Raw genomic sequence first — 23,555 nt, forward strand, 5'->3', positions numbered from 1 at the left:
TATCCAAATTCAATGCCTTGGAATTGCTTTAAAGTTTAAACCATTTTACAACCTTACTAAAAAAAGTGAAATCCATCTGATTATGATAATTAACTTAAATAACTAATAACGTCAAAAATGAAATTATATCATTAAGGCAAAAAGGCCTCTGAAACTCCCATTTTGTTGCAGAATTAATCATGGAAGAAAATGAATCCATCACCCCTTTTCAATATTTTACAAGATGAATGAAACAGTCTGTCACTGTCGACATCAAACAAACCAACTTAACTGTCTAAGTGATTTACAAACTACACAATGAAATTCCCCAGTGATGATATGCATGTAAAATAATGCCAAAAGGATGATTGCAATAACATGACCCCGAACATACTACAGTACATGTTGTGTTTATGAGGCTCTCTTGTGCGTTGACATCTGGCTGCCCATGCGACAGCTGCCAATCCCTTCTCCCTTGAGACCAAACATTTTAGCGCTTCATAAATTCCTAATGAGCACACTCAAGTCACAGGCCACTTCCACCCACCGGTCGCTCAACCTGTTACGACAAACAAACACTGTGGTGAACACGTGTCTCGGCACATTTCTGGCTGCATTCACTTCACACATGCAGTACTCAAAGGGCCTGTCCTTGGGTGTTGAATAGCAAATTGGGATATTTGTTGACAGCTAACATATTGGGAGAGCTTAAGTACAAGAACGACAAAAAAAGACACACAACAAAGTCATGACACATATCATTAAGGGGATAGCTCAGATACTGAAAGATCACAAACTACTACATGAAGACTTTTTGGACTTACATTCTCGCCATATTCGAATTTGATGATACATTTTTCAATCTAGTTTGATCTAAAATGATCCATATTTCAGCGCAGTGGGGTTACACGTTTCATATAAGCGGGCTCGAATTCTGCAAAGAATTGTTGATATCCAAGTAACGACACGATGCTCATTTGCATATGCGTTTTCATTGCAATCTCTACTGAAATTGGCGTTGAGCTAGTTAATATACTACAAAAAAGATTTAAACTGAGTTGAGAGTTGATATTCCGAAACCGCCATCATCCAGCCTCTGGTTAGTATACATTTGAAAAGCTATCTGAACAAGGAAGCTGTATAACTGCTTTTGTCTTGGTCTTTCATGGGGCAACTCATCAAATATTGAGAGGACCACCCATTTCTGGGTGGTTGATTTCTTCAGATGAGAAAGCTTGATGGACACACGAGCCTTTAACATGGCGATGCTTCGGATAGATACAGTACCACTACATTTATTTTTCAGTGCAATGCCAAAGAAATAGCGCAGGAAAGAGTTGAGTGGGGAGGCGGAAAAGCTGAAAAGCACTCAGACAGTCACACAGACCACTTTTAAAGGAGAAAGACAGAACGCCATGGCGGAGGTCAAAGCCAGCTTCTCCTTAGGTGTCTCTCACAGCCTCCTTTAAAGTGCGCGCATCCCGCGGACTTCCAAAATGTCTTTCTTCATCCCAAGCCTTTGTTCCTTTCACTGTGCTTGATCATTCGATGGCTGTCACCCTTCCCAGTCATACTGGATTGGACGCCGATTGCCGTCAATGGGATCACTCAATGCTAGCCTTTACAATTTAACTGAATCGGATGTCAATAACTGTCCATAGAAGTTAAATTGGATTATTTTCTGATCAATATCCAAATAGTCAGGTGTGTACAGTTGTGGTTTGAGCCACCCTGAAGAGCAGTATGTGCATTGTTGCTTCAAACCAAAGCAGTCCTCCAATCATATTTGCTGCTCAAGGGCACCAGACACCCTTTGGTCAAGGAGAGTGCACACGGGTGTGTCGTAAAGATGTTGGGGGATGAGCGTTCATGTCGTAGAACACGGAACCTGACGTGCCTTAGGTTGACAGGCGCGTGCAAACATCAAAAGGTGCCGTTTTTTCTCAGACAATTTTCATTTACTGATTAGAAACCTTTAAAATTGGTAGCAAATGTTAGATCCCACCCCCATAAAGCTCTAGATTATTCCCCCCCAAACAAACCTGCTCAGTTAATCCCCCATCAGTACCCACTTGCAAATAGTACAGGCAGTTCATTTAGGGATCTGTCTGATCAATGCAGCCACCTCCGTCCCACCTAAAAGCGGCTCTTGTGTATTATTGGGGTCTTTTTGCTGTATGGCGCTGCAGTAGACACCAGAGCATCAAGACATTAGGGCTACTTCACTGTAGGAAACAAGCACTGAGCCATACTGACAGCTCGTGGCAGGCAATGCAGGTAATTACAGCAGATACTGTCTGGGGAGGGCAGAATGGGGGCTGGGGTATGAAAAATAGGAGGGGTGGCGGATCGGGTGGAGGACAGGACTGCCTCTTGATGACAGTGAGTAAGCATCCAAACGGAGCCCCGTCCCTCCCCCTCGGACGGCCCCGAGACTCACAAGCGTCACCCCCGCCGCTCCTGCCCTAAGGCCTTACTGAATATCTAGCAAAGCAAAATGCGGCGGTCTGAGATGTACAGATCACAGAACAGGGAGCACTCAGTCCCAAATCATCGGCTCCCAATTTGCCCTCATGAATAATGCTCGAGCGCCGCGCTCAGTGTCATGCAGATCCCATCCATGTAAAAGCAATGATAGGCTCCTCTTACGCCAACTCTCCAGAGGGCAAGGCGACAGTCGCCGCCAAGTGGGCCGGTTGATGCATTTGAATGTTCATCTACACGGGCACCGACAAGAGACGAGAGAGTTCCCACGTATCCACGTATTGGGGACTCTAATGACTTTTATCACCAAGGTGGAAGGGGACAAATGCCGCAAATCAACTCAGACAGAGGTGGTTAGAGAGAAATGAAATGACTGAAGATTGAAGAAGATAAAAGGTGACTGATTAGATAAGACGGGGGCTGATGCCACGTTGACGATGGGCGCATGGGAAAAAACAATATTTTACCCAAGTCGGCATTAAAGCGTAAGCTGCATGAGTGACAGCAATAGCGAATCTTCGATGGGAGAAATGAATACTCAAAAGGGCCAATTCTAAATTTAGATTTTTTTGCAAAACATATTGGCAAGTCAACCCGTGCCCCCATGTATGACCTTGTTGGTGCTGCCGGACAAGTGGCAGCGGTCCTCTTTTTCTGGCTATGGAGAAAGAGGACGATTAGGGATGTGGTGGATCTTAAAGCAGGGACATTAAACCCAGCAGGAAGGGATGAATAAGATTAGTTGGAAGAAAACGGCTGACAGCTTAGAGATCATCTTAAAGTTGTGCCACTACATAGGAGTCTGTGCAATAAGGAGCACACTACAGTTAGCAACTTGGCAGCTGGTAAATTGATTCCATATCGACCCTGTTTACCTCTGTAATTGATGCTCTTGCATTCGGACTGTACTTCACGGACACATTTGTTAGGAAAACAGCTACTTGCACATGTGACAGACATGAAGAGCTAAAATAAGTTGACATCAGGGGTCAAATTAAAGTCCTGTGGTTAAAAGGGATTGTGGGTCAGATGACTAGACGCTGCTTCCAATGTGCGGGTCTTTCCTCCACTTGCCTCAAAGGTGGGGCTATTGCATCTTTAGGACATTCAGTAGTTGAATGTTGACACACTTTGAAAAGGCTCAACTGTGCTCTATCCAGATTAAAATACAAATTTAGACTGTTAGGAAGAAATACAATATGTACAGAAAATCTACGAAAGCAATACAAGTGGTATGAAATGAAATAGTGCGAATTAAATCATGCGTGATTTAAGATTTATGTCGTTGCAGATTGGCGGTGGCCACAAAACAAAATCAATTTTGGGCTTTTACAACCGCTGTGTCTGCAGCACTACTACAAATTACTCTGATGGAAAAACAGTCGATTGAGAACAAGAGCAACAAGCAACGACAAACAATACACTAGCGCGCATCAGAGCGAGGGTAAATCTACGTCATCTTTTTGTTTAACAACTTTACTTTCATCAGGAAGAAAAAAATACACTTTCATTCACGTCTTCATGTTGCTTTCTAGTACGAGGTTGTATATAGTATTTGTTTCCTGTTCTGCCTCTGGACAGTGTGTCTAACTAAGACAGCCTGTTGGAGGTTGAGCAAACAGCGACAGGCAAAACACACATCAACGTATTCAGAGCGCTTAGTGCCCTGGATTAATCAAATTATAATTTAATCATCTGATCAAACAGTAATTAGCATAATCACTTCTGGGCCCAGCCTGATAGAGCGGGGACTGAAGCGGAATGGCGCTGGGGGCTAACAACACTTAAACGCAACATTTGCCAGAATGGTTGAAAATGTGACACGTTTTTCAGGCCATAAAGCCAAACCACATTCTCAATTAGGGGTGTCCAAACCCTTTTCTCTGAGGTCCGCTTTGAGAAAAATCAAAGAATGCGAGGGATAATTTGAAATCCTTTCACTTGTATCTTTTTTTTTTAATAGACGATCTTCATTGGGGAAAAACATTCCAACCAAGATAGCCTTTTATCAGACTGGATTATTATATATTTTTAAATATGCTATACATTTATTGAGTTCAAACAAAATACTGGAATTCTACAGTTTTTTACATTGATTGGAAATAATAATGCAGATTTTAAGTTGGTACCTTTATCTAGTGTTAGAGCTGAGAAACGTGTATATTTAAGAATCTTTTGGAGGCCATATTCAACAATGTTTTTATCATTTGCTGCAGGCCAATAAAAACTTGCCAGTGGCCCACCTGGGCCCCATGGACCCTATTTTGGACACCGGTGTTCTAAATGCTAATCAGCCTGATATAATTACGCCTTTGGAATACGTATTTCAACATCAGACATCCGAAAGCAAATTCCGTTTTGGTCTGAGGTTAACACGTGGGTAAAATTAATAATATTTTTGTTGTAAATTTTAATATAAATTCAGTTTTGATTGAGATCATTCACCAACTGACCAACACACCAAATGTAGCAAGGAAGCTCCTCGTCTAAAGAACCGCGAGCTCATTTCCAGTTGTTTAGACAAACAATAAATATTGGCCAGCCTTAAGTGCCTAAAAAATGGTTGTTTCTGCATGGTGAACCAGAATGAATTGATATGAATCTGTAAGCATAACACAAGCTGACTCCATATGAGCGTTTTCCCCGCGCTCTTCCTCCTCTTTCTGCCTCACTACACATCATCATCTCCTTAAGCATTGCAGTTGGGGTTAAATGAAACCTTTAACAGTTCAATGTGCAGCCATTAGCATATGCTTGAGTCTACTCTCATCTCCATAGCCAAGAAAAAGCCCAAGCGTACACATACAAAAATGCCTATAGATGATGGCAAAGGTGTTCAAATTTTACCTAAAAAAATCTCAAGCAAAGTACTTTTGTTTCAATGTAAAGTCTAAAGTGACAGGCTCTTTATTCGTAAACTCAAACTTCCATTGAAATCAATGCCAAATTCTCAAAAGCAACCCAATGGGCGCCTACATGTTATGTCACAGATTCCTTCCATTCATAAAAGTCGCATTTTTATGCTTATAACATACCTGTCAACCTCTGCCGATAACTGCCCTTATAAATGATTATGATTCCCCTTACAAACCCCCCCAAAAAACTTACAAACACCGTACGACTCGTACGGTGTTTGTAAGGTTTTTGGGGGGTGTTGTAAGGGGAATCATAATCATTTATAAGGGCAGTTATCGGCAGAGGTTTACAGGTATGTTATAAGGAAAAAAAAATGAATTGGAGATGGAGGGGAAAAAGGGAGAGTTAAAAAAGTAAGCAAAACGAGAAACAGTATGACTTAATGCGAGTACTCGTCATTCAGGTGTGGTCCTGTATTGTAAAGATTGGCTGTGTATCATGTACGTGTTTCATTTGGACCGTTCTTAATGACTGGGTTAATTAGCGGTTAATGGGCAACACCGCCAATTGTCTTGTAAATGGTACCTGTTGACACATAATGACTTCATATGCCTGATGCTTTTCAGTGAGGGACTCATTTAAAAAAAACATTTGCTTTTCATGGCCAAACCATTAGGGAAATTAGTTCCGACTACCATCTGCGGTCCCTTTGCAAGCTTTCGTATTTTTTATTCCCCGGATTATTTATCCATTTTTGGGGATGTCATCATTGGTTTTCATTTCTCATACGCATGTACGTTTGCCTGGTCATTATTGCTTGTTTACATTTTATTATTTAACATTTTATTATGTAAAGTTTTGCATTTGTTGATTATTAGGGGATTTGAAGTGATATAGATGGAGTCGACTTGGCTTTGGGAAGCACAAGGATATGTTCTTCATCCAAATGTTAAATATTGATTGTTGCTGAGCGATGTAAATTTGCTCCGCTTTCCTCCCTGAGAGCTGATGAAAATTTAGACTTTGATTAGTCAGTAGGAAATGCTAAGCATATTCCTCGCTTCAAAGTGAGTAAAATGAACCTCTCGCGACTGGCTTCATTTGAGGAATTGCAGGACCATGGTGACAATTTCCCCCCAAAAATCGATCAGATACTTCCCAAACTAATGGAAATCTGTCATAGAGGGTGAACTTCATTCTTTCAATCGGGTTGTTTGGTAATACAGTTAAAGAAATCTATAATACATGTCATGTCAAATTATCAACATAATCGTGTCCAAAGTCACTCTCATCAACTAAATAGTTATTTATAGAATTGCAAAACACAGCCTTAGTGGTAAGTCAGGACATTTTGAAAACACATTCCTTTCCTAGTGGCCTACATTGCATTGACTGGTCTGTTGATGTTAATGGGCAACTGAGGAGCTGGCTTGTTGCTGTGACTGCGTCACTTGGTCCTAACGCTATGTGAAGTGACAGAGTACACCAGAAGACCCCGCACCATACAGACCTCCTTTCCTACTGGCCCTAATGCGACCTCTGCGACAGAGGCTTGTTTTGTCTGATTAGAATTGGGTTAAAACTGTGCCATGGTGTCAACCTTGGACCTGTTAAATTCTATTTCTTGGTAAAATATAATGATTTTTTGGGGGGTAGTATTTGAGCCTCATTCGATCTCTTGGCAAGTGACTTGTTAGTTTGCGGCAACTTCAACAAATTTGAACCACGTCTTTAATAATCTCTAATTAGTATTTATATATAAAGCATGCATGCTCACTACTATGTGTGCATACATGCATGTCAGATGTTTAAAAATACATTTGTAGATTTAAAGCACTATTAGTTGATCTTAAACAGAGCATCTTTTCTGTCTTTGCCCAGTTTATTAGTGCCTCATTGAACATTTATCATATTTCACCCAGAGGCTCAGCAAAAACAACACTATGCCATATACATAATTTCACTTCTTGAGTGGAGATTTATTTTTAAAAACTCTTGATTGGCCTATAGTTTCAAGAGCAGCCGGAAGCATCAAGCACCATTAAACAAAACTCCTTATAACATGCAGTATGTTTACGCTCAGCGACAGTGAATATTTCATCACTGGCAAATGTGGCCTCAAACGAGCAATTGGGAGCAAAATGGAGTTTGCACAGTGGGCAATATTCATAAATGACCACTTCAACGCTGAGATGTAAATAGGTGGGCTGGAACTGCCAATGCATGATGTATATTTCTGCTAAAAAAAGACATTGCAAATGCCAGTAAGAAAAATCTTCAAACAAAATAAAAGGCCACTCTCATTTCTATAAAAGAAGCATTTCCAGGGTCACCTGCACACAGTGCGGTATTCAGGGAGCCCAAAACCCACACTGCAGCAGCACTCATTAAAGCAGGTCTCCATAGAGACAACCTCAGCATCCTGCACGAGGGTTCTGCCTTAAAAGCCTGTATTTCTCTTTGTCCAAAAAAAAAAAAAAACAGGAGAGGACATCCTAACATGAGCATTACGGAGATTACTTCTCCTGGAAGCTGCACATTAAACCCGATCTTTTTATGTCATATATCAACAACGACAGACGGCCCTTTTATCCGACCTGCTAAGCTAATCTTAAAAAAATGCCCAAAAAATAAACTGTCATTTCGTTCAACATTGCCTACATACGATCTAATCAGTCTGAATCAATGAATCCGAGACAAATACGGTCACGAACAGTTTTACATTGCGAATGTCGCAGCCTCTTTTTCCAAGCGCTGCTGCTGCCATTCAAAGTTTCCATGTAGATGTCTCGAGCAGCAGCCATTTTGCAACGCTTACGCCTGGACCGACGATTGAAGAAAAAAAAAAGCCAATCGCAAGCTAAGCAATACATCACACTCAGCAAACAGAGATCTTAGCGCAGTACATGTGTCAAACTGGAAATGGTCATCGGTGTCGGTGTCGAAAATGCTTCGCTTGCTAGAATCGGGTCTTTGGTGCAACACAGTATTTACTCGCGTCTCCCCGAAGAATAACAAGCGCTTACAATTTTGCTTTAATGGAACGTGCTTCACCTTGAATTCGACTCCACACCGCCGCCAAAACACATTTTAAGAGTCCCAATTTTCTTTTAAGGACAATTACCTCTCCCCCCAACGTGCTTTCATTGCGTTCCCTACCCTAAAGCCCCTAGTCCTCCTCATTGCCCCCCTTCTTCACACACCCTCGGTGGCTTCGCCATCAAAAAAAAATCATTTGCCCTCAGACACCCAAAACCACAATTGCTGCTTATCAATCCTACATGATTGAAGTAACTGATTTTTGATTTAAAAAAGTCCAATTTCATTTTGGCACTATATGCATTAAAACAGGGGTAAAAAGGGCTTGTCTCCCCCCAAACCCAAATGCCTCCATGCTTGTGCTTCTAATATGGCGGGTGCAGTGCACGAGGAAAAAAAAACTAGCTACCGTATAATCCTTTTACTCAAAGACAACCAAACAAAAAGGCCAAATATGTGCACGTTAGTTTCTCTCCTTAATCAAATGATTCCTCACATTTATAACCTAATGTGCATTTTACAATGCGATACATTTGAGGGTTTTCTGCAAGGTAAACTTCTTTTTGAAATTATGCATGAAATTAGTCATGTTGAAATCCTTTTTCAAGTTCAAGATAAAATTTTGATCTCTGATAAAATGCTGGCATTGAAGCAAAGCATGCTATTTAAAACAAGTTGTTTGTTTTGATTTGTAACAAAGTGTAATTAATGTTTGATTTAGTCCCTATTTAGAATAACAGATTGAGGCCTAGTGGTGTTGGACTGCAATAGAATGAAGGCTGACTTTGAAGATGAAGAGAAAAGAGAAAGGAAATCCTGAAAAGAAATTCTTCAAGGCGTAAAATTTTACTAAAATGTCATTCAAGGGTGGGGGGTCGAATCAATATACACATCAATATGTAGATCCTCCGCTTCAATGCATGCTGCGCCCATTGTTGCCCAAAGAAGCCCCCTTTATTTTGCTGGTCCAGATTCTTCATGAATCCGATTGAAAACAGCCCAAATAGGACAAATTCCTAAACGTTTTTACACTTGAAGGTGAACGTAAATGAACACCCCCTAAACGGCCCACTGCCCAAGACTGAACATAGCAACAGCCCCCCCACCTCCCAGTGACTATTTGGAAAGAATTGGATTATTTATACCTTGTAATATGCTAGTATAAACTTAAAGTTAAAGCATGCCATTGGAAAAAAAAAGAAGAAAATACATAAGTACATACCATTCAAGATGCACTGGGAAAAGATAAGAGCCAATATCCACATGCCCCGCTCCTTTCAATATCCAAGCTTAGGCTTTTTCTGCGTCTCTCTCCGCACTCTTCCTCCTTTTGGACGTCGTTTTGCTTGTTCAACAAGTCATTTGCGATGAAAGAATTAAGCGTGGATCTCTTTTCGACGGCGCACCGTCTTTTTTTTTTCTCTCTCTCTCTCTCTCGCTTGTCCTCGCTCACAGCATCCAGGCAAGAAGATGAAGGAAAAGAGGAGGAGGTTTTGGAGCTTCTCCCCGCAGCCGATTGTCTGCTGGTGTTGCAAAAAAAAAAAAAAAAGAGGCAGTCGAGAAGATGATCCACAAGTATTTCGTCTCCTCACTTGGTGGACCGTGCGAGGGTCTTCAGCAGCGCAGCCGTCCCCCCGTGTCGGACCCCTGCCTGCCGTTGAACATAAGGGGGGGCCCGGCTCCAGGTGAGAGGCGCTGACTCTAAAAGATGGAGGCGCACAATCCCCCCAAAAATACAGGAATTAAAAACAAAACAGACTCCAACCAAAAAAGAAAAGAAAAAAAGAAGAAGCAAATCCTATTCAAAAGAACAAATGTGTTGTGTAGAAAATAGGGATGCGAGCAAAGTGCGTGCGTGCGTGCGTGAGCGGGGCGATCTGAATTTGCGTAAAAGCGCGCACACGGACGATCGTTAGCTGCGTTGGCAACTCATGTTCTCTTCTCCACCTCTCTCCGTCGGGCGAGTAACAAGAACACGCATCTTTCTTCCAAGGAAAGCCGCACACACAAACTGCGCACACTGCTCCGTGCGCACTCCAACCTGCCCTGCCTTGCGCAAGTGTGGGATAAACCCTCGCCTTCCTCTCCGCTGCGGCGTCCTCCCTCTCCCATTGCCTTAAAGGTGCATGCATGTGGGTGAATGGAGGGAGGGAGGGCGAACCTCTGTGTTCGCGTTTAAACGCCCTCATTGTCTTTTGCCTCAACGTCGACAAAGTTAACAAAATAAAAACTAAACAGGCGAGACCCACAGCGAACGAAGAGGCAAAACATTACTCACCCAAACCAGGAACAGGACAACACGAAGCAATAGACATGCACAAACATTTGGGTTTGAATACACAGACGGGTTGATGCCAATTACAAACACCTGTGTCACACAAGGGATGGAAAGCCAGAAAGGACAAATCAGGTGACACTCATCTAAGATCATGCAAACAGGACACACAAGGAAAACACACCAATCCACCAATCCTAATAATCTGACAACCTAACTCCTCAAACATTTTGTCTTAATAAATTGCCTTAATTGGCCTGTAGCAGATCTGCCTTTTAAAAGAAAAAAATCCAAGTTCCCACGCTGGGTTTAGAAGTCCAATTCGTATCAACTGGCTGAGAATGCTCAAATTTCATTGAAAAGAACGGCGCTGGGCGTCCAATTCCTTTCGATATAGAGGAACGGATTGGACGTCTATTGACGTCAATGGCAGCCAATTTAAACGAGCCATATCAAGGGGAGTCGTGTTAAGCAGTCATCCTTTTGTTGTCTTGTTTTCCAAGACGCCATATGGCTTCTCTTAGTTTGTTCCGCCAAACAGTTTGGGTTCAAAGATTGGATTAAAATCATTATCTTTATAGTCATACGCAGCTCAATCCTTATTGATCTAATCCTTGCTTTAACACCGTGACATGTTGTAAGGTTTTGACCAAATCACAGCTAATAACCGCCTTAAGCCCTGCTGTTATTCAAACTGCAATATACAGTAAAAAATAACTGATTTATGATAGAACAAATAACTAAAATAGTGTTTAGGGAGTTTGCTGTGAACATAATAAGAAAAAAACATCTTGTCAATTCATTTGAGGTTTGCTTTTTTTGCTACAACAGCTGCACTAACATTAAGCCCCGATTTTAATACAGTAATGTAAGGGCGTAATACATGCGACTCCATTGAAAATACGCCGAATAGTAAGGATAACGCCATCATTATTATTGTCACAGATGTACTGAATCTTGAGGTCAATATTCAAATAACTAGGTCAAAATGTCAAAGACAATCTTCTTACTTCTGCATATGATAAATTAAAAGATCATAAAACCGGGAAAATGTACCTTTTTACATCAACGCCAGGGGATTCAGTTTACACTAACAAATACATACTGATTTAACAAAAGGGACATCTTTTGAGAATGGTACTATCAAACGAATAGGACAGCAAATAGGAGGACAGGAAAGATGAGGATAGGACAGGGCAGGGTGTGTCTTCAAGCAGTGCTAATCGTGAGCAGTAGGGACCGCCATCACACAGCTTTGGCGCCAACAGAACATTCATTTCCACTTCTGCTCATCCTCACATGGGTCGTGGGGGTGCTGGAGCCTATCACAGTCAACTAAGAGCAGTAGGCTAGGGGACCACTGCACATGCATTTACTGGATACTCGTGTGTTTGTGGTGTCCTACACAGCATTGTTTCAGTAATATAACCTAAAAGCGTATGACCACAATGGTCAGTAAAGGCCAAATAATGCATCTGGCAAATATTAGATCATTTAATTACATCATTTTCTGTGTGACTTTCTCACCCAACTCACACACTCATGATCTACCAACGTGGGAGTGGCCCCAACTGAATAAATTGGAAATGCCCTTTAAAGATCCTTTATTTGAGATCAACATCATAATGTTTCCCTAAATGTGTCAGGCAGATGAAAATAGATCATTTAGTGTCTTATATACTGCACTGTATATGATCTTAACAAGAAGCCATTAGGGAGATTATAAAATCTTAACGGCACTGCAACATTCTAATTCATTCATTCAACTAGGGATAGCTTTATGGCTTTTGGTAACAAATGACTTGCAAGTCATTTGATTATATTCAAACAACCTAATGAACATAAATCTCACGTTTTAAAATGACCGCTTACGACAAAAGCCCAAGAAATAAGGGAATGCCGCGATACGAATGGGGAATCTTAATCATTCGAGCAACATTACGAGGTAGAGCTGGATAAATGGCCATCATACTGTACACCCTGGTTTTATTAGACCACCGTTGATTGCTTTTCCCTGACCGTAAATTTAGAAGGTGAAAGTGGAACCACATTTCTATTCAAGTTTAATGAGATGACATGTCTCCACAATGTGAAGAAATAGACCAAAACGCTTTCCTTAGGGAGCAATTATTTGTCTCTAAAAGGTGAATACTAAGTGATATGCTCGTTTTTGCAATTTCCATTGACTATAAAGCCATTGGAAGAGTCTCAAACTATTGTTTTTGGTCCATGGTACTTTTTTAGAGTGCCATATGAAGCATTATTTGAAGATAAATATTTGATGCAACGCAATTTTGAAATAAAACTTGTTTTTTAATGATGAAAAATGGCATTTGGCCAATAAAAACTGGTTTGAAAACCTCTTCTAAAAAGTGAACAAAATTTGCCACAATAAATGACACTACAATATATTAAAAAATATACATTTAAAACAATGTCAGATTTCAGTTCTTATGTCAACTCCTTGCTACCTTTTTTCATTTCCTTAGAATGGAAGTAGCAAATACTACAGGCGGGTTAACTGTAAAGATCTTTGAGTTTGACTCCTTTGGTTTCCGACTGTCCAACATGGGTGACAGTGTTGCTTAGTAACCACAGCACATGAGTGACCTTATCTGTGCCGTCATAAAAATGCATGAAGTCCTGTCACATTCCTTTTCCCATTTTTTTTCCCTTAGCATTTCCCACCTTTTTCCCCCACATGCAAAATTCTGAGGAAGTGATTGCGAATAATGCAGCATGACCAGAAGATTGGGCAACACTTGACACACATTACATTACGCATGGATAGGAATGGGGCGGGGGAGCACCAGACGACAGAAAAATCACCAGACGACAGAAAAATCACCAGTCACAACCTACAGGGAGAGCACAAACATGAAAACAGCATTGTATTCTTATCCACATTAATACCATATTTGACTAAAACAAACAATTCTGTTTCCACTTAATGATGTGTGGATTATATGGTGTTTAACCTCTGAACCATATTTGCACTATCACAAGCCCTGATCTACTTAAATCTATAAATCTGTCTTGTTTACCGTATTGTAATCTGGGTTTAATCTGCAAAACATATTTTTGGAATTGAGAAAGCATAATGCTTTATGGATTTTTTTGTCTTCTAAGGAATTTACAAGAGGATTCCACACGGAACATTAGGCGCCGTCTGTCGCTGAGCTTGACATAATATCACGGCAGCCCAGTCCTAGTGTTGTTGTTCCTACGGGGAAGCACAGATGTTAGCCTCGCCGTGGCCATTTTAGCACTCGAGCAACATCTGCGCAGCTCGGCTGTCACTTGTCACAAAACAGGCAGGAATGCCCCACCCGCTCTTGAACTGTGGACAGCTAGGGGCAGGGCGGCACAGATGGCAAGAGTGGAGTGTCAGGGTCCTGGCACCTGGTGGCAGGTAGCAACCCAGCCTCCCATCTGGCCTCGGTGCTGGAACTTTGCCCCGCAGAATCTTAAGTGTGTGCTTTACAGAAAGCCTGTCAAGAGATAGAAGTCACCTTGTGCAAAACATGGCTCTGCAATTAAAAGAGTGACTGTGAGAAAGTGCAAAGAAGCTAAAAAATGTATCCACTAATGTCCAAATGTATGGGAAAGAATCGATCCAAATTGCCAGTCTTTTTCTGTAAATAGTCATTTTCATATCCACATGACTCAAACATGAAGTGGTTATTATTTTTTTCACCTGATTGAATGTGATCATATTTGTTGGTTACTGTTCCTTTGCTACCATAGCTCAAGGAATTAGTCTAACCAATCTACTTGATTGAAATATCTGGTGCTCCTTTAAGAACCGGACCAGAATTGTCAGCAATGAGATGCTTTCCAGCCGAAATTTTAGAAAGCAACTTAAAGGATGGAATCACCACCCTGGAGACGAGAATGACACACAGAAGAGAGCATCACCCAGTTGGTGTGACGTGTAATACTACTGTCCATGGCAGAGGGCCAGTACAGAAGCAAAGCACTTTATGGATGGAGCATCCAGGTCATCTCTCTCTCTCTCTCTCTCTCTCACCCCCCCCTGCCTTCTTTGCTCCCACATAATCCGCCACTGAAGCCCCACCCCCCACTTCTCACGTCACCCCCGACCCCGCATCCCACCTACTGTATCATGAGGAAATGCCAACAGATGCCCAGTGTCTAAGACAGGCATTATGTTCTTAGAGGGTGTCCTAGTAATTCTGTCTTTTCTTCTTCTCTCTCTAATTTTTTTAAATGCCAGTGTTCTGTCATTTTTTGCTACCAGTCAGAAATTGCTACTTTGTGTTACGCCCATAATTTGTTGCTCCCTTTGTCAAGGAATCTCTCAAAAACTGGGGATCAGAGCACTCAAGACGATTTATGGAAGCATCAAAATATGGTTCCGGCGAAAAGCAACGATTAAAAACCCATCCAAAGAAACATCCGTATTGACATGAATATCATCAATCTATTGTAATGTATCATTAAGTACTGGGAGCATTTTTCTAGGTGAATGGCAACCATCCAAATATGCTTCCCCATAAACAGAAGCAAGCCGATTGATTCTCTTATTAGATATAAGATCACTATAATGGGAGCAATTACAGGAAAACAGTGGTAGTAAAATTTGATAAAGTAGCAAAATCTTCCAGAACTCCGGGCAGGGGAAGCATATCAAGCAGACAGGTAGCCAGCCATTCCGGCTGAATGTGTCACGTGGTTCAAAAACAAGAGCCCCAAGACTCACAGGAGACAAATGTCATGTTTTGTAGTTCACAACACGGAATAGGCTGAAAACACAAGAGTTGCATTGTGAATGCAAACTCATTTAGGGATTTGTAGTCAAATGGTATGTGTAATAATACCTTGAGAGAAAGCTAATGTACAGTAAATGCATCAACAGCGGCATTTAGTGTTGTATTTTCGAACATGTTACTCATCAAGAATTCAAAAGCAGAGGAGCGGGACTTCGTTTGCTGTAAGAAAATGTGTCAATCATTGGGACTCTGGGAGAAAGTGGTTTGTCAGACCCTGGGGGTCCCACGCTGACCTAAATACAAAATTGTCAACAGCAATTTTTACACTCACAAGCCGAAGGAGAACACAAGGGAAACAAACATTTAACTCTGGAAAGAGAGCATTTGTTTCAACAGCCCAGGAGGGGAAGTGTTGTGTGGGACCAACTCATCCCACAAGGGGCAGCAAAATAGCATCAAATTATAATCACACCCTGGGCCTTTTTTTTGACACCTGTGCTGTAAACTGTTAAAAATATGTCTTGTAAATTTCACAAACTATAGAGAATCAACCATTGTGCCAGATTTGCAGGAATACATTTAAAACAACAAATAACATAATTTTTACATTTTTTAAATTACGAAAATAGACCCTGTCTGTCACTCAAATACATGTTCTGATTCGTCTAAGTGTGAGCCTCATGCTTATTATCGTCTTATATTTAATTGTACAAATTATTTTGGCAATGGGTGCATCTTTTTTTCAGAGCACCTACCTGAAAATTATTTGAAAATGTACTTTCAATTATACAGGAAGCTCAAGCAGATATTAAAGCATATTGGTGTTTATGTATATGGGTAATTGAAGAATTGGTGGAAATTGTATTCAACCAATAATATTTGAAATAATCTACATACAAAATACTACCACTACATGGTAATGTTTACTTTCGTCACGCCCTTTGTATTTCTTTTGTTGTTGCTGGATCTTTTAAAATTTTATTTATGGCTCTTTTGTAAGCTTGGGAACTTTTTTGATTAATATCTCAGTTGTAAGATGAGCTATTCAAGCCTTTCACGGTTTATTATTAACAATTGATGAATATATAGCAGAAAATAAAAAAGCGAAGGTACATTTTTCAATGATTTTGAAGCCTAAATATCTTCCAATGTGGCAATGACCCATATGTCTTGTTTTTACATTGAGAAGGTGAATCAGATTAAACAAATTGACCAAAAGACCAAACTGTGAGGATTAGTGCCACCTTGTGGACACAAGTGGCAATGAAACAGTAATTATTTATTGTACTACAATCAGGTTGTCCACTGCATGATGTCAATGAATTATTTCAATCAAAGTTGGGAAGAAATTGGAACAAAATTGAGACATTTGAACAGAGTAATGCATATTTTGGATATTTACTGTAGAATGGTAATTCAATAACATGTGCTCTTGTTGTTATTTAAACATAATAATATGGTAATGTCATTTTCTTTCTACTCCCACAATTGCATGACACTGTTTGGTGGTGATGTGATAAAATGTTACAAGGTTCAAAGGGTATGAATACTTTTTCAAGCCAAATTTCATTTTCCGCCAAAATAAAAAATATATATATATTTAGGCCACAAAAATGATACACCGCATTTTCCTGTCATTGAGTTGGCACCTGTGTCTAGCTGATTTAGTTTACCATTTCACATGAATAAAATGTAAATCAGATTCTAATGTAAGTGGGGGGAGAGTAAACAGCTGTTTTTAAAAGCTCTGTGATGATCATTTAATTGACCTCAACAGCACCAAGGACAGCGCATGTGTTCCGGTTGGTGCGCACCCGTTTCCTAATACTGGTTGACCTACAAAACCAATGAGAGTGCTGATGTTCATCACAATTGCAGTACCCTGGAGTGTCGTAAAGACTCGTGCCGATTTGAGATTCTATGAGACTTGACGCGTGACATCGACCTCACGAAAGAACAGAGGGGGATAAACACATCGCTGCCCGGTAACAGGGACTGCTTGCTCATTGGCTACTCAACCATGTTACAATGATGAGTCTTTGGGCAAAATGACACATACATATAAGGCTTTCTTGCAGATGCACACGCAGGCAGGTTTTAAAACGTTCACACTCAACATGCACACAATCACATGAGTGAAGTGGTCTTTAGAACTTGAGATTTTATAGACTGTTTAACTGTTTTTGTGCAGCGTATTTCACGGATTATAAGTAAAAATGGCACTTACCGAAGAATGCACACTGAAAAGGGGGAAGAAACATATATAGGTAAAGTATCATTTGATCAAAACACCCGAAAGAAAACATTCTGTATATTATAGTGCAGGTTTTAAACAAAAAAAAATCATAATGATCTGCATTTATTTTAAATAAAATTCCAAGTCTTCAATGAAATATTGAGAACAACAGAAGTATCCAGAAGTCCTTTTTTGAAATGTTAACATAAACTTTGAGAATACATTTTATAAAAAAGCTTTTTTTTTAATTTAAAAAATGTCAATATTATGGACCCCACTCACTTATTGCAAAAATTACTGCAACACAGAACAGTTACGAGAAAACACATGCAAATACAGGAGTATCATTGTCACTTTTGCGCTCAAAAGCATACACAGAAGTCAATTTAACCTCTTCTACAATGTACAATGTACAATGTTAACATAAAGAAGGCCAAGTGAACACATAGTCAATCATTCAAAAGTAGACAATGAGTCACGGTGAAATGACCACTTCCTGGATCGTACAGTCCACTAACTCACTCATCCTGACAACTATTTCCTTAAATTGCCTTAACTACCTCCATCGGCTTGCATGAGAAATCCTGTCAATAGTTCCTTGCTCTAAAATCAAACAAAGCACTCTCAAAGTAGAACATTTCCACCCCCAAAAATATGGTTGTGATGTACAGTATCCCTTTAAAATAAATAAAAAGGAGATAGTGTCACATGATCTACAGAACATAATACATTATTATTTTTTGGGCATTTTAACAGTGTGTGGAAAAGGCTACATTTTAGTGGGAAACTAATATTCTCAAATCAGCTATGTAAAACAAGATAACATTAATATGATAAGGATATAAGGAATGTCACTTCTGTTGTTCACACAACATAGACACAGAGATAAAACAGGGTTTTGGGGTGTTCTTGCTCTCTTAACAGAAAAAAGTCTATTTACATTTGTTCAAATAGAAACAAAGTGTTTAAATATTTCTATTCCAAAGTGCATTTTTTTTTTGTAATCATCGGGAATAAGAAACAATGGTTAAAAGTGACAGTTCCCGAGTATTTTCATCATTCAATCTGTTGAGAGAAGAAAAAAATATTTTAAAAAAAGGATTTAGTGAAAACCTTTCCTTCTATCCAATAACAATGACCAACTAAAATGTCTTAAAAATATATCATATATACGTACATGGTCACTTAAAAAAACAAGCAAAGTTGTCTGACCACTTAGTTTTCAGCATAAAAATACTTGTTTGGAATTATTTATCATTTCTGAAGGCTTGATGGATGCATTTATAATTACGGTACCTGCATCTGCCAAAATATCCAGTCAAGAAAGTGGGTTACATTGCCGTAGACACCAGGTTTGTTCTTCAGAGCACATTCGATCCCCCAACTTGTGTCCCCCGCCAGCCACCACACATCTGCCTTTCTAACCACCAAGGGCCCCCCACTGTCGCCCTGCAACACACAAAAGTCCCGTCCTAAGTCCAACAGGATTGTTTTCGGATATAGGTGGCAAAGTCAAACTCACCTGACATGAATCTACGCCACCATTTAATTCGCCAGCACAAACCATTGATTCTGTAACTGCCCCATTCAATATTGCACGTTTGTTGCATATCTCTCTGCTGTAAATAGTGACTTCAGCTTGATGAAGTACATCGGGGGATCGGCCTGAATGAAGAAGAGAATTATAGCAGCACTGAGATAAATATTTTGAATTCACAATTTAGCCTGACCTGAAATATTTTTCTTCAAAAGGTTTGTCTCACCTGACGTTCGCAAAGCTCCCCAACCTGTGATCCAAGCCGGTTGTCCAGCGGAAAATTCCATTCCCATGTTTGGCAAGCAAACTGGCTTCACAGTCTCTGATGGATGAACAATTCGCTTCGTCATTGAAACGAATGAAGAATTGAGTTGTAGAATTTAGTACTTTACCTGAAAATGTTAAGGGTGTTTTCAGTTTTAAAAGGGCGATGTCATTATTGTTTGTTTCTGGGTCATAGTCCTCATGACTGATTATTTTTTTAACTTTGTTGCCCTGCTTAAATCTCATTTTAGATAAGCTGACATCGCCCGACTGGACCGTCCACATCCATGGTCTGGAGTACCTGCGATTTGAGGGAAAAATAGATAATATTAGAACATCCAAAATGAGAGAATCAACATTTTTCAAAAATCTTTTACTTCCTTGTCTTTTTTCCATTGTCATTTGGGCAAACAGTACATTCAAAAACTAACTTCCACATTATTTACAAATGCAAATAAATCTGTTAAAGAGGAAACACAAGTTCAAACTCACTGTTGGAAACAATGTGCAGCAGATACAATCCAGTATGGGCTGATGATGGAACCTCCACATAAGTGTCTCCGACCAAAAATCTGAAGACTCACCTGCCACGGCCAGGCACCATTTAAAGCTTCGCTACCCCCAACGATGCGACTCCTGAAGGGTGCAAAACTCTCTCCACAATCTAAGACACAAATATTGCTTCTGTTTTTAATAACTCAAGCTGCCTTGGACACACAATAGTCAGGCATCTCCTAATTAGAGTGCAATCTGTGGCAGGATTTTCCATCCCTGGACTCCATACACCCTTCATCTGGGGGAAGCCGGTTCATAGCCATTCCAAACTAAAGTTCTGTTAGAAATCTGCAACATTGGTGGGACTGACTACCTTGTTTTAACATGACGAATCATTACATAATGGAACACACTGCTGCCTGAAAGGAATATCTTCTCTTTTTAATGGGAAACATCCTCATCTGTCGCTGTAAACTCATTATCTTTACCTAAATATATCAGAATAGTTATCTTACCCATACAACGAAGCCCAATAGAACTCGTTTCACAACTTTGGCTGCAAATGGAGATAATAAGAAAAGTATTTCAATAAACATATCCCATAATATATATTAAACCTAAGTATACTACATACACACACCACCCAAAAAAACGGACCTCCTCTGCAAACAATGTTTCTACTTTAGAATGTATCAAATATATATTAAACAACAGTCAGACATACAAACGGTAACAAGTGTTGCAGTTTTTCCTGATTGCAGGTTTAAGGAGTAGCTACTTTTTTTTCCCATAAACATGACAATGATATTTTTATACGAGAATTTCAACCTTGTGCAGTAGCCAGTCAACAAACCTGTAGGATAGCTGGGAGTGTACGAGCGATTTGTGGTCACTGCCCGGCATGAGCTTCATGAATCCTTTCAAGGCTGAATAACCATTGCTCATCTGGCTGGAGGATACATAATTTTCCCTAAGAGTCAAACCAGAGAAGATCATTACTACGGTTGGATGAAACATACTCCAAAAGAAGCGGAACAATCCTTTATCATTTGACAGTCGACCCTACTCGCATAAGATCAGGTGTCAAAGCTGGAGCATTTTTAATATCTCCCCTTTGTTTTTGTTTTTGGATTAGCCAGTGAAATCTGGTAAATTCGTGTTTGTATAAATACATATTTTGTATGACATCAGAAAGCTCCAGAGCGGCAATTAAATCTTTCTCTTAAAGAAACTCACCTGTTATAACCCATTTGCTCACACACGGTTTTCCCATAGTTGTCATCCCATTGGTCAGCACACACTGGCATCCACGATTGGCTGCGCGATGAGAAACTCTCCAAAATAAAGTTGCCTCCGTAAAGGCGAACTGTCAAATGGGGGGAAAAGGCACATTTGAAAGCAACTAAACCTGTAGCCAAAACCAAATGAATTGAAAAAAAAAATACAGCAAAGGGACTCGTCCTCCCCGTTGGAACAGTCTTTGACACCGTCACACCACTGGGATTTGCGTAGACATTCCCCACTATATGTGCAAGATTTCCCCAGTGCACATTGGTGGTACACTGCAATCACATCAAATAAAACAGTTACCAGAAACCAGCAAAATCATTTCCCGGACAGCTCAGGTCAGTTATTGAATAAAAAAAATGTGACTTACAGAAGTACCACAACAGGATGGCGAGCACCGCCAAGACAAGAATAAAACACACGGATGCACAAAGGATACGATTCCAATGACATCGCTTAATTTCTGTAAGGCCAGACAAAAGAAAGAAGTCAATTTACAAATATGAGGAGCTTTTGGGGAAAAAAAACACCAAACATAACAATTAAGCCAGTGACAAAAATAAGGTTAACTAACATGTTCTGACGTAAGACAACTTTAGTATACAAAAAAATAAAACGATATAAAATCTTCCAGACACAAGTTTTATTTCATATTTCAAATTGTTTTCAGCCTTTTTTTGTCACAGAAAACACACATGAGACCAAAAGGAATTTAGGCAAAAAACAAGCAATTTTTTGTCTGACGCGTGTATGATTATTTGGTGTATGAAGCAATATTTACCTTTGTTTTTTGCAGTATCTTGTGGTACAGCAGGTGCCGTAGATTGGTGAGTATTAATTGGGTTTGGAGTGGCGAGAATGTAGCTTGGAGTTGCTCGAGGGATAGCGGGATATAGTCCATGTTGGGGGGAATAAGGTGGGGGTCTACCTTCCTCATTCTGAAAGCCGATGTTGTCATAGGTGGGGAAATTTTCCTGTTGAAATGAAGCGAGGATTGGATATGAATGAACACATATCAGGCTCATATTGAGTTAGTAAAAAATGCTTATTAGAAAATGACTTACCTGATTCATTTTGATGGTAAAACAGAAAGGTGCGTCCTGCAATCAGTACAGAAGTAGAATAGGCTGATATATAAATCCAAGGAATGTACAAAAACATGTTTTTTTTTAAATCATTCTTTTAGCCTAGTACCATTTAAAGTTATTTTTGGGCAATTTTATCTATTTATAGTACTTGTACCATATTAAAATTTCAAGTTATGATTCTGAATTATTCTTGACTTCACCAGTTCTTCAAAGTAAGCTCATATTGAGGAGAAAAAAAATTACATCATAATCACTATGCTAAATTACATTTCTCTAGTTTTCTCGAAGTTGTTTCACATTTCAGCATTACATTCTAAAGGTTTGCATTGCTTACATATTGTAACAACAAATAAAGAAACTCTGAGATAGAACAATACTATGAAGAAAAAACAAGTATCCTACCTTTAAATCTTTATTTCTCCAGCTGGTTTTTCTGTGTTCTCTGGCTCTTGTTCTTTCTCGTACGCACCTCAGCGCAAGTATTTGACAGTCATGACCACGCCCTCCCCCTTTTTTTTAATGTGTACACAAGCCCGCCTGCTCATCACTTGATTCATGTCATTCTTCAAAATTCAAAAACGGCATGAGCAAACAGTTTTTGAAGCAAGCTATTGATACGCCCAGTTCTATTATTACAAATGAGGTTAACGGTCATTACTACAATTACAATAAATCTACCAACAATATTGATCAATTTAAATATTGGAAAAAAACTTTTCAAGTGTCCTCTAACAGCCAAAGCTTTACGTATTGGAAACATGTACGTTAATTATTTATTTGCCTGTTTTTTGTTTTAATCAATAACATCCAAACAAATGGGAAAGTCAACCATAGAAAATACTTGTAGCCCAAGGACTGAGATTCTGTTAATATTTAGCTTTATGTTTGAGTGTTGGCAAGCAGAAAACGGAAAAAAATGGTCTTAGTCATCTTGGAAGTCCAAAAAAAAAGTATATAAAACATGACTGTGTACAATAATAGGCTTTTAGAATAGGTGACATTCTTAATGTTTAACTTTTTCTTCCTTACTGTACATTGTGTCTCATATGACTAATATTCCAGTCTTGAATACAGGGAAGTGTTATGATGGCATAATAAAATGGCATGACAAGTCTAATATAATAAGTAATTGAATAATAATAAATGAACCTATTTTATTAACGACCATTTGTGATTTGTGAATTTAAACCATCATTATGAATTAAACACTTCATATTAGATCACAATTTTCAACACATCGATTTATTTTGTCTTGCTTGTGCTTAACCAATTGACATGCTGA

At 39.6% G+C, this 23,555-nt stretch overlaps 2 protein-coding genes across 10 annotated transcripts in view; both read right to left on the minus strand.

The window, feature by feature from the left end:
- dscama (Down syndrome cell adhesion molecule a) overlaps nucleotides 1-10,781 on the minus strand; it is a 58,172-nt gene extending 47,391 nt beyond the window's left edge. For 2 of the 9 annotated variants that reach the window (XM_077592471.1, XM_077592464.1), the window contains exon 1: nucleotides 9,581-10,557. In XM_077592471.1, coding sequence (XP_077448597.1) covers nucleotides 9,581-9,623 — 43 coding nt within the window. In that variant the 5' untranslated portion in view covers nucleotides 9,624-10,557. Of the gene's footprint in view, nucleotides 1-9,580; nucleotides 10,565-10,636 lie in introns of those variants that run through there. The other 7 variants (XM_077592468.1, XM_077592466.1, XM_077592469.1 and 4 more) reach the window with 7 other exon arrangements.
- Nucleotides 10,782-17,709: 6,928 nt separating this feature from the next.
- Nucleotides 17,710-22,843, minus strand: tmprss2 (transmembrane serine protease 2). The gene is made up of 14 exons (XM_077592522.1): nucleotides 22,676-22,843; nucleotides 22,250-22,285; nucleotides 21,967-22,159; nucleotides 21,556-21,648; nucleotides 21,344-21,460; nucleotides 21,135-21,264; nucleotides 20,752-20,868; nucleotides 20,414-20,454; nucleotides 19,896-20,067; nucleotides 19,532-19,704; nucleotides 19,366-19,461; nucleotides 19,125-19,267; nucleotides 18,899-19,051; nucleotides 17,710-18,667 (listed from the first exon to the last, which is right to left on the minus strand). The coding sequence occupies exons 2-14, from the start codon at nucleotides 22,256-22,258 to the stop codon at nucleotides 18,659-18,661; spliced, it is 1,446 nt and encodes a 481-aa protein (XP_077448648.1). The 5' UTR covers nucleotides 22,259-22,285; nucleotides 22,676-22,843; the 3' UTR covers nucleotides 17,710-18,658.
- Nucleotides 22,844-23,555: the final 712 nt, after the last annotated feature.

This window comes from Stigmatopora argus, chromosome 22 (assembly GCF_051989625.1).
Source record: "Stigmatopora argus isolate UIUO_Sarg chromosome 22, RoL_Sarg_1.0, whole genome shotgun sequence".
NCBI classification, from domain to species: Eukaryota; Metazoa; Chordata; class Actinopteri; order Syngnathiformes; family Syngnathidae; genus Stigmatopora; species Stigmatopora argus.